Source organism: Heptranchias perlo, chromosome 25, assembly GCF_035084215.1.
Source record: "Heptranchias perlo isolate sHepPer1 chromosome 25, sHepPer1.hap1, whole genome shotgun sequence".
Taxonomy (NCBI): domain Eukaryota; kingdom Metazoa; phylum Chordata; class Chondrichthyes; order Hexanchiformes; family Hexanchidae; genus Heptranchias; species Heptranchias perlo.
Window position 1 is genome coordinate 35,892,561 of NC_090349.1, and position 12,186 is coordinate 35,904,746.

Sequence of the window (12,186 nt, forward strand, 5' to 3'; positions counted from 1 at the left end):
AAAAAGTGATTTGAATAAGGAGGAAACTCCAGAATAAATTCACTGCTGGAGATGTCTTAAAATATCATGTTTCGATGTTCTATTTTTTAAAAATATGAACAAAAAAATTAACAAAAAAGGATGCTCAAAAATATTCAGGACTCATGTTCTTACCTTTCCACACAAGTAAACGACGTTTGTGTCTGCATCATAGAACGGTAAAAGCACGCCGTTGCTAGTGTCCATTTCGTGCAGAGCTATGGGCTCGTCAATGCTTTGCTAGAAAGAGAACCCAGAATCAGTGGAAGTGGAAGCTCTGCAAGCAATTGAAAAATAGATTTGCAAATTGTTTTCCCCTCCCTTCCATTGTTCACAGTTCCCTTGCTGCTAGATATCCCCAAGTGGTGCATCATGATCGTCAAGGCAGCCAAGCGATCTGCTCTTAGGGCTCTAATGTGTAGCTGAACACAGGCGGGATTGGCTTCAGTTTTGCCAATGTGTAGCTTTAGGAAGTTATGATTGGTCCAGGACTGGATGTCAGATGTGCAGATAGTATAGTAACAATACACAGGAGTAGGCCATTCAACCCCTTGAGCCTGCTCCGTCATTCAATTACATCGGTATCTTATCTTCATTTACCCAGCTTGGTTCCATAACCCTTAATAACTCCTGCCTAACAAAATCTATCAATCTCAGTTTTGAAATTTTCAATTGACCCCCAGTCTCAACAGCTTTTTGGGGGGAGGGGAAAGAGTGTTCCAGGTTTCCACTATGCTTTGTGTGAAGAAGTGCTTCCTGACATCACTCCTGAACAGTCTAGCTCTAATTTTAAGGTTACTCCCCCTTGTTCTGGACGCCCCCATCAGAGGAAATAGTTTCTCTCTAGCTACTCTACTGAATCCTTTAATCATCTTAAACACCTCAATTAGATCACCCCTTGATCTTTTATACTCGAGGGAATACAAGCTTACTTTATGCAGCCTGTCCTCATAATTTAACCCGATAAGCCCCAGTATCAATCTTGGAGTTAATGATAGAGGCAGATTGTTAAATGTGGGAGCAATAAGTGATAACATAGAAGCTGATCCTGTGCTTAGGGGATTTCAAAAGGGAAGTCTGTTGATTATGAGATGGGGGACCAAAAATAGAGCCCTGAGATACACCAGAGATGAGTGTGCAGGCATGGACAGAGACACCATTGGAGATGTATGAAATGCACTGAGACAGATAGGAATGGGACCATAAGGGAGAACTGTGCCACATAGGTGATCGGTGAAGGAGATTGGAGTGTCCACTGGCACGGAAGGCAGTGGCAAGGTAGAGGGCGATGAGGAAAGATAGCGAGCAGAGGCTGCAGTCACACAGGAAGTCATTTGTGACTGACCAGGGTGGTCCTGCTGCTGTGGGATGATTGGAAGCCAATTTGAAGTGAATCCAACAATGAGTGGTGGGAGAGGGTAACATGATGGTGGGTGGCAAAACACATTAAATGGACAAAAAAGGGAGATTAGATTATGGTAGTAGGGATAAATATGCAATAAAGCATACAATTCACAATCGAATTATGACCTTTAAACCTCGAACAAAAAAAGTGTCAACATATTCCCAGTTGTGTTTTGGCAGCCATAAGCTATGAACCTTGATGGTAATAGTCATGAAGAGTTTAAAAGTTATAAATTATGTGTTATATGATGGAAGATGCTTGGGAGTGTGGGGTAAAAGCTATATTCATAGGCTCTCAACCTGTGTAAAACCAGGAGCTGCTAAAAATGGTTGAAAGGCACAACAGCTCTACATGATGGTCAGAAACAGTATTGCAACAAGCAGGATTGAAGTATAGAACACTTGCACAGCACACATACAAAAAAAAAAAACTTGTATTTATGTGCCAGAAGAATTCCCTGCTATTTGAATTGTGTTATGGGATCTTCTATGTCCACCTGAGAAGGCACGCAGGGCTTGGCTTAATGTCTCATCCAAAGGACAGCATCTCAAGACAATGCAGCACTCCCACAGTACTGCACTGTAGTGTCAGCCTAGATTATAAATTCAAGTCCTGGAGTGGAGCTTGAGCCCACAGACTTCTAACTCAGTAATTGATAATGCTACCGCTGAGCCAAGTGACATCTTAAAAAGAAATAGGGCATAAAAATAGCATTGGGCCTATCGATGCTCACCCTCCATTTCCCTTGGAAAAACTTAACTGTGAGGAATTCATATTTTCAGGCAGTATTTTTCAAGTAGATGCCTATTCCTAAAAGCAAAAATTATTTCTGGGTCACTTAAGGGCATTTAAAGTAAAGGTTTAGAACACAAAATAGTAATTGCATCCTAAATACCACCTCTCAAGACTGTCTCAAGGTCAAACTATAGGGAAATGTTACCATGGTTTCATAATTTGCAGAGCGTTTTAATTGTCCAAGTACAAATAGCGTTTTCCTTTCACTCCATTATTTGAGGGTATTTACCCTCCTTTGCTCTGCCAGCATACGCAAAGCTGGCCATTCCCTTCCCACAACATGAGCAAAACTCAAATGTGTGTTCTCCTTCCTTCCCCATCAATCAATTCCCGGTCTCTGTTCAGCACCTCTCATGGCAACATGACCAAAATTAGTAACTAAGCAGAGTGCTGGTGGGGTGGTGGGTGCAGAAATAAAGGTGGAACTTGCTTCTTGCCGTTCTGATACTGAACACTGCTCCTCCGACACTGACAGTTTCCAGTTGTTGGAAGGGCCAGGACGAGGGATCGTAGCTCCAAGATTAAACGTAAGATTTAGAACAGAGAGCAAGAAAAACTTCCCTACACCAAGCATCGTGAAACTATGGAATTCAATCCCAGGGTGAGTGATTGAGGCAGGAATGATGTTAACATTTAAGTTGAGATTGGATAGGTGGATGAAGGAAAAGGGGGTAAGGGATATGGGAACAGGGTAGGTAAATGCAATTAAGGCTATTCCCTTGTGTGGAAGGTAAACGGCGACACTTATTGGTTGAGCCAAGTGCTTGTTTCCCTGCTGTAACATATATTCCTATGTATTATCTTCAAAGGCAGTGCTGGAACTTCAACAATTGCAATTTAACTAAATACCAAAACCACTCCATTCAGGTCTTGCATTCCTTTAGACTGGTTTTAAACGGTTCAAAGCATTGAGCAATACCTGGAGCTTTGCCTATCACAGGGCCCCGTTATGAACAATTCTTGGCACTGCATTTTCCAATCATTGCCCATCACAGTCCCAGTTTTCAAAAAGAAAGGGTCAGGTTTTACCATTTCTGCAAATCTCAATGAACATAAAGACAAACTAAATCAAACAATTCATCAATCGTTTAAAAACAGAACAACTTCACTGACTCCACAAACGAGGAGTGAATACTTTGCAAAAGGAACCCTCTGGTCTACACAATTCTGGAAAGGAAGACCCCCCCCCCCACCCCGACACTTTGAAATTATTCTCATAACCCTTCTGTGGATATGTATCACCTCCCCCTCTCAGAGCCATTTCCATTATTTATCAATTACAAGTCTACTGCCAGATCCTCCTGATCAAGAGCTCAGCATGTGTGGTGACCTGGGGGCTGTGCGGGAGGAGAGGAGGGAAGGGGAGAGAAACCCAAGTCCCACCATTCAGTCATGCAAGGTGCTGTATATCTGACCCACTGCTTTCAAATCTTAGTAACAAAAGCAGCTCCTCTTCCCAGGTCAGCCACAAGGAGGCTCCAAAAGATAGGAGGCATGTGAAATAGTAGTTATAAGCAAATCGACAGGATGCATTTAAATTTGTGATGTCACTGAACCGTTTACGTCAATGCTGCGCTGGCAGTCATCAGATCACAAGAGAGAAGTGCGGACTTTGAAGCCAGTGTAGAGTCCAAGAGCAGTCAGTCTTAGGACTTTGGCTTCAATTGAAAGTTCCACAGCAGCACCCACAGATGAGTAAAGTCCACTTTAAAGTGTTCAGATCAAATACATCGTTGAAACATATCCTTGAAATGCTGGTGGGATTTCAGAACTGCATTCTCGACCAGGAGGTAGTGAGTGAAATTTGCACTGGTGGGGTGGGCATACTGAGTGAAAGGCACAGCTTGCCTGATTATAAACAGAAATAAGCTACTTGGTCAAATAGCTCAAACACGTCAAGTCAAATTGATAACTTATTCACTGCACAGCCCTGGGTGCAGCATTCTCAGTGTATGTTGTCCACCATTGTCTTTGCGCGTGCAATAAGGCAGACTAAAGTTCAGGAAAAAAAAGGGACTGAGCACACTGGTGCGAGGATTTAATGCAAGAAAAAAAATTACATGCAAAGCAAAATTAAAATTCAGTGACATCAGCTTTTGCACAAAACCACCAATTGGTGGTGCCTTTTTCCCCCCAGGATTAGGCAGCAATAGATCAGTTTGCAGGTCCAGATCCAGCCACAGTAAAGTCAATGGAGTCACTCTGGTATATCACTGACATCACTGGAATGGTCTAGATGCAAAGAGATTCAACATGGGCTTCAGTTCGGGTATTTTTTTTTTAAATCAGACATTTTAAAATAAGCCAAACCAAATTTTTAATCAATAGATCAATATAATGGGGAGTACTCTGAGCAACAAGCACTTCCTTAACTTTTTCTCCCTTGAATATCAAACTGTTGTTAGTCTACAGTACCACAGTTCTACCACTAGAGGCCCCAAGACAACAGTGCCCAGCTGTAGTCGGGAACCAACGACTGAAACGCAATGGACTTCAATCTGTCACGCTAACATTAACTCCAAGTATGTAAAACTCTGATCATCTGATTCACGAGTTTAGACTGAACATCCTGTCTTCGAGAGAGAAAATGTTTGGCAATCTTTCTCCATTTGCCAAACAACACAACATGACAACTGGTAGGCTCCGGCATGCAGCCCTGCCTCATTTTATTCTACTTCAGAAGGAAAGGTTTAATCCAACATTCACTCAGTGTCATGTAGCGACAGGTAGAATTTGACTGGAAAGCATATTGGAAAATCACTTACCAAGAACAAACAGACTTCTCTTTGCCCCCTTCCTCAACCTAAACGGAGTTAAATGCCCACACTTACCGGATTCCACAGTGCAAGCTGCCGTTCGCTCATGCGGCTGAAGCCAGTGGTGAAGATGTTGCCATTCGCCAAGAACACTGCTCTCATGGGTCGTGCTCCCTCGTGAGCTTTATCCTTCTCCTGGATTTGTTCAGCATTCGGGGAAGGAACAGCATTTAAAAAAGATCTTCAATTTCAATGGAAAATAATAGTAAAGAATTCCAAACAACATTAGACATGTTGAAAATCCATATACATTCCTTCAACTGCACATTGATCAAAAATGTTTGTTTCCAAATTAGTGGAATCAACAGGAAAGATGTCTCTTGTAGCTACACCAGCTGCCCCCTACGTGCGAGTCTGGATACACCGTGGTGGGTGGAGAGATTTTTCTCCTCCCGCACACTCCCCTCCCCCCCCCACCACACAATGTTTTTCACAATAATTTGCATTTATCATTTCTCTTGCAAATCTAACCTAGTTACCAGTTTGTACTTTTGAAGAGTCCTTTAGTTTACCTAGTGATATTCTTGGCCCATCTCCTCTAACCTCACATGGAACTTTGACATCTCCATTACCAAAGCTGCCTTCAAAATTTGGCTACTTTTCTTTATGCTAAACACTTCTAACTCTTAAAATCCAAGGCCATCCAAATCTTAAGTACAGCCTTCACGTCTGGGGAGGCTGTTCTAGCACCTCACACTCCGACAGGATACAAGAAAAAGCTCATCTGATTGGCAACCACTCTCTTAGGTAAAGCCACCTCTCTCTCCCTTATTGTAACCTTGATATTTATTGAATCTATGCTATGCTCATTGGCCCTCAAGATTGTCTCTCATTCCAAATGCACCATCCTACATGCTTTTTCTCCTCCCTACATCTCTTTTCTCCTCCTCACTGTACTGAAATCAAGGCTCATGCCATGTAACAAACTTACTCTTTCCCATGACCTCAAAGCTATGGACTCTCCTTAACGACCTCAGTAGTCCATTCTTCCTTCAATCTTCACACATTTAAAACACTTAATCACTACTACTCCATGTACCCAGTCGTCTCTTATACATTTCCTCAACCTTGGTGATGTCCTGCACTAAATTGGCCATGGCCCTTCACCTTGGGATCTCAATCCAAAAACATTTTTAAAAAAACAGTAACACTTCTGTGATGAGTTGGTACAGCAACTGGTCCTTCTGAATACTAAAGGAATATTTTGTGCTTCTCTGATGATCCTGGTCTAAATATCCAACACTGCCACCACTTGGGTCATTCAAGTAACCCCGCTCTAACTCTGACCATTACGCACAGGGGCTTCTAGAATGCTGCCAGCAAAAAAAGCCATACTCCTCCAGCATTTTAAAATACTGAAAAAACAGATACTACAAACTCTAGCAATTCTTCATTAAATTATTACGGGGCATTAGAGGAATTGGACAGTTCAGTGGGTTTGTGGCACTAGGTTTCACCTCGGACACTAATTTGAATCTAGCCCAGATTCCTAGGTCTTCCACATGCTGCCTGTAAGGTCATGAAGAGGACAAGAGTACACTGCATTAAAAAAAAGTCCATAATTTGGAAATGAGCAAACTCACAAGAAGAGACTAGATAAATGAAGTAAGATGACTGAGGTAGGAAATAGAAATGTCGCAATGGTGCAGTAGAGTAGGGTGCTGTTCTTGAGGTGGAAAAGATGAAGCTTTGTTACGAATGCTACACCTGACTTAGTACCGCTCAATGTGGATACTGGGTGCAAGAGGACAAAAGGACTTCTCTATTACCAGCACTGCATCAGTGATTTGCACAAAGCCATTTTATTCCATGCTCTTGTCTTCCCCCCTCCCAAAAAAAAACTTTTTTTTTTAATACAAGTGTAGAGATGCAGACATTTGCTCTTGAAGCAGACAGCAGCTTCTGCATTGACCTGTGGATCAGGATCTTTCAGAAAGGTGAAATGCTTTTCTCCCAAACACCAAGTGCTGCAGTTTAGTTCGATGTACTTCTCGTTACAAAAGTTTAGTTATCGTTTACATCTGATTCAACTTGTGCTGTGTCTCGAGCATTGAAACCTGCGGGACTTTTACTGAAGGGAATATGAAAGCACTCACAGCAATAATATCCTCTTTCCGTGGGTCGATTACCCTCAGTTTCTTGTCCTTGCATGTCGTGCAGATCAGGCTGCCGTTACGGTTCCAGGATGTGCTGAAGATCATATCTGGGTGCATGTCATCGAGCGTCATCATGGGCTCACCTGTTCCCACATTCCAGATGATTATTACATTATCGCACCCTAAACAGTAAAGGACACGGAATGCATCAATAGGTATGAGTAGATAATCATGCTGTGAGTCAGACCATCCCCCCCCAGTTTCAGAATCATAACAACCCTTCACCACAAAACCCTCAGGGAAGAAATCGAACACTTTCCAAAGTCCAACCTGCAATTTAATATCATACTTTCCCTATTTCCCATTGGATTAACCGAAAAATTGCAACATTAGAAATTAAGTGTTTTTGTATCTTATTTTCGTACCATTTGCAATCAAATCACTTATTCAGAGATTTGATATGTGGACTAACCAGTCTTCCAGGGCGTGGCACACGGAGTCAAGACGAAGTGCAGTCATGAGGTAAAGCAGGATTAGAGGGAGAATAACTGGACCAGGATCAGGTATCATTCAGTCCCCATTTTAAAGTCGTATATTCTGCACTTAAATATTTTTTATGTTATATTCTTAAATAAAAAGGGCAACTTACAGCAATTTAGGAAGCAAAGAAGTAGAGATGATTGGAGTGTAGGAGTTTCTACGGGCTGAGGAGCTGGGAAACTCCAAACTGAGGTGCTACAGCACCACTATGGTGGGAGGGTCCAATTATAGTGTGACCGGTTTATATCGGTAGTTTCGAATGTTAATGTGGACATAAGACTTTATAATGGAAAAGTTGTCAGAAGTGTGACAAAAGCTTAAAGAGGAAGTAAGGTTTTGTAGACGAAGTGCTTTAAGATTTTTAGATGCATATAGCCACATATGAAAGCAAATCTCCTATGGCAGAGGACAAGAGCATTATATATTGTGTGTTGCGTTGTGCAAGTAAGGAGTGTTAAAAGTCTTAATGGTTCTTTCCAAATACTCAAAGGGTGGAGCATTGTTTAGCCTTGCTTATTCTTTTAATGCTACAAAATGTAACCAGAGCAGAACAAACATATGTTCCTACCTGCTCAACTCGTCCCCCTGTGGAGAAGTGATATAAGCATGGTCTGAGGTTAATTGGGGATTAATTGTCATTGCGCAGGGACGTTTGTCTGCTTTAAAAAGCTGTTCCTGCCCTCAAAAAGATGCTACCTGTACATTGTTAGGTTCCTTACCTGTCCAGGTGTGATTTGGTGCTGCTTCATTTCAGCCAATTGAGTGCGACAGTTTCAAATATGACAACGGGTGGACTAAATCCAAGACTTAGATTACACAGACTTATTATTAGTACAAGTCTGCAATTTCCATAGGAGATGTCTTAAGCCAAACTTTTTTTTTAAAAAATGTTTTTTTTTGTGGACTAGAACGTGATGAAACAGTATTTTGTATTACTTTTTTCCTTTCACTATGGTTTTTAGTTAAAAATTATTTTAAGAAACTCTCAAAACAAGAATACTCATTTAAAAAAATCTACTGCATTTGACTTAAGAGTCAAGGCCACCTACAAAATTTTGAGGAAACAAAATGTTTCCAAGTATGCTGGTATTTTGTTATGAACATACGCATTAAGAGCAGTAGACGACCATTCGGCCCCTCGAGCCTGCTCTGCCATTTGATAAGATCATGGCTGATCTGATTGTGACCTCAACCCTACTTTCCCGTCTGCCTACTATAACCTTTGACTCCCTTGTTAATCAGGAATCTATCTAACTCAGCCTTAAAAATATTCAATGACCCTGCCTCTCTGGGGAAGAGAGTTCCAGACTCACGCCCCTCAGAAAATTTCTTCTCATCTCTGTCTTAAATGGGAGACCCCTTATTTTTAAACTGTGTCCTCTAGTTCCAGTCTCTCCCACAAGAGGAAACATCCTCTCAGCATTTACCCCTTCTAGTCCCCTCAGGAACTTATATGTTTCAATAAGATCACCGCTCATTCTTCTAAACTCCAGTGTATACAAGCCCAACTTGTCCAAACTTTCCTCATAAGATAACCCCTTCATCCAGGAATCAGTCGAGTGAACTTTCTCTGAATCGCCTCTAAAACAATTATGTCCTTTCTTAAATAAGGAGACCAAAACTGCAGTCAGTATTCCAGATGTGGTCTCATCAATTCCCTGTACAACCGTTGCAAAACATCTCTACTTTTATATTCCATTCCACTTGCGATAAATGACAACATTCCATTTGCCTTTCTAATCACTTGCTGGACCTGCATGCTTACTTTGAGATTCTTGTACTAGGACACCCAGATCCCTCTGTACCTCAGTTCTGCAATCTCTCTCCATTTAAATATACTGCTCTTCTATTCCTCTTGCCAAAGTGGGCAAGTTCACATTTTCCCACATTATACTCCATCTGCCAAATTTTTGCCCCCTCACTTAACCCTTTGCAAACCTCCTTATGTCCTCTTCACAACTTACTTTCCTACCTACCTTTGTGTCATCAGCAAATTTAGCAACCATACATTCAGTCCCCGTTAAGTGTTTTTGTTCTGTGAGGACTCTTCCTTCTATCTATTCACATAGTCACCTGTCAAAGGCAATCTGGCACATGGTTAGCTTCTCACCTTGTTTGACTGGCTTGTAATAACTGCATTTGCCTCATAAAACTAAGTTTGCCATGAGTTACCTAAAGGAAATGGCTTGTAGATCAAAAAATGACAGATTTCAAAACTGTCCACTTTAGACAGTTCAGGTCAGGCGATGTATGGCAGAACAGGGCAGAATGAAGGACTTTGCAGATAACCAAGTTTACATATAAACTTCGTGGAAGTGGATTCCAAGTTGAGAGATGCTGCACGACATTTAGAGACATCTCATCTTTGCAATGGGTTTGAAGTACTGACAGGAAATTAAGGAGTGATTACTATAATCTAATGAAATCTGCCATTTATGTTCTCATTTTTGTTTAATTTGATCACCTAATAAACCCAACATGTAGTTTATAGCTCAAGATTATATGGCGTGTCAGTGTTATTTGTCAGTTGGAAAGACCAGAATTATGAGGCAACTTATCAGCGGCATAAGGGATTTATTGTTCAACCTGGGCACACTACATTATCAGATAGTTTGCGCATGAGGTCATGCTATGGTTCAGAGACAGCAAGGGCTTACTTATGGGAATAACCTTTTGCATTGGGCACAAGAAGAGTAATTGTAGAGAGCATGGTGCTTAATGAAGCATGGAGGGACAAAAATTCAAGTTCTTAGTGGAACAAACAAGCTGATGTAAATGGAAATTAAAAAATGCTGGAAACTCTAAACAAAAATAAAAATTGCTAGAAATACATGGCATCCAAAAAATAAAGGTTTTAATATCTTGGGTGGGCAACCTTGGTCAGAAATAACAGGTGGTTTTAACAAAAGGTCTTTACTAGAAACATTAAACTACATTAATAACAATTGTGAGTTACTGCTGTGTTTGTCTGTGTTCAAAAAGAATATGCTGCAAGATGGAAAAGCGGACCCACAAAATGAGGGAAAAATAAAGCTAGATGATATAGTCCCAGGTGCAAAACCTAGTCTCTCATTTAATGGTTTTGCAAAAGAATGATTCATTTTTCTCTTGACAACAACAAAGAGGTTTGAACATGGCTGCTTAAAATGGTTTTGTCAAATTGTAGCCCAAGTTTGGAATGATAAAAGATTACTTCAGAGACATGACACTCCCAATGCCTTAGTGGGTAAATGCATCGTGTAGTGTTACATTGAGTCACAGGGATCAGGAAGGTCTCAGGTTTGATCTCCGATACACGTTGACTTAGTACTCAGTCAAGGTGGTAGCGGGGATGCCAAAGCTGGCCTCTGACCCCACACTCGCCCTTTTGCGGGGTGGCGTGGGAAACTAGAATATACACAACACTGCTCTCGCACATGATCAGACAGGTGCAGGAATTCAAGACTTCACTGTTTGAAACGGGCCACGGCAGGTATATCACCACAGAACGAGAAAGGCTGTGAAAATCTCACCTCAAAGTAGCATGCCAGGATCCACTCTCAGTGACAGCAGCTCTTTTATGAGCACACAAATGTTGAGCAGAACGTGAAAAGGCCAGTGGTGAGAAAAAGACCCAAAATTTATCCATCTAGTTCCCAGACATTCCAGCCCTATTCCAACCAGAGCTTGAACCCCAAGGTTCAGAAAAGACTCCATTTCCCAGGATGGGAGGGGTGGAAAAGGTTGGGGAGGCTGAGAGAAGGGAATTGGAAATAGAAACACAATGTGATGGGAAGGTCAGAGGCCTGTATTTGATGGGAAGGGAAATAAGTTCATATCTCTGTCTATTATTTTGCTGAATTAACTATACCCCCAGGGTTCAGACACTGCCATCCTTTGTAGTGCCACCTAGAGGTACTGCACTGTAGTCCTTAATGGCAGTCATCTGGAGTCACATAGAAATCCTGAGATTTCATTGCAAAAATTATTTCCATGTCCACTCCTTATCAGGTCAGCGCATAAACTGGAACTTTTGAGAGGCTGGAAGTTTGTACCAGTTGGTATGCTCAGTCCTGATAACTGGAAACATTTTTGAGGGATTTGTTTCTGTTTTTATTGCCGCATCAGTGGAGCAATTGGTGCACATCAGGTTCCTAATATCGTCTTCCCAGCACTGGTATGTATACAAGCTAATTTCTTGGTCCCATTCCTGTAATACCACATGTGAAACTCCTCCAGCTGAGGCCACAATTGAGATAGTACTTTATACATCAACACAATAGAGCAAAGCGGGGGTAAAGATGAAGGGGGTGGGGGATGGAGTGCTATGCCACCCTTGCGATACCACCTTACCACTTACTCACATTTTATTTTACTTAGCAAAATAGGGACAGAAGATGGAACACAATTTCCTCAAAGTGCCCTCTATATCTTGCCATGTGGTCTTGCCAAGTTTGTAATCAATAAAAGGCCCCAAACAAAAAGCTCTCAAAATGGTCAGGTAACCCTGGGGATACCAATTAGTAGGGCACAGCTA

The 12,186-nt window shown here is 41.6% G+C and overlaps 1 protein-coding gene across 3 annotated transcripts in view; it reads right to left on the bottom strand.

Moving 5' to 3' along the window:
- The window catches only part of coro1cb (coronin, actin binding protein, 1Cb), a 156,166-nt gene that overhangs the window by 17,600 nt on the left and 126,380 nt on the right, over nucleotides 1-12,186 (bottom strand). For all 3 annotated transcript variants that reach the window (XM_068006008.1, XM_068006012.1, XM_068006011.1), the window contains exons 5-7: nucleotides 7,131-7,312; nucleotides 5,050-5,169; nucleotides 154-258 (exon numbers count right to left, since the gene is read on the bottom strand). In XM_068006008.1, coding sequence (XP_067862109.1) covers nucleotides 154-258; nucleotides 5,050-5,169; nucleotides 7,131-7,312 — 407 coding nt within the window. The remainder of the gene's footprint in view (nucleotides 1-153; nucleotides 259-5,049; nucleotides 5,170-7,130; nucleotides 7,313-12,186) is intronic.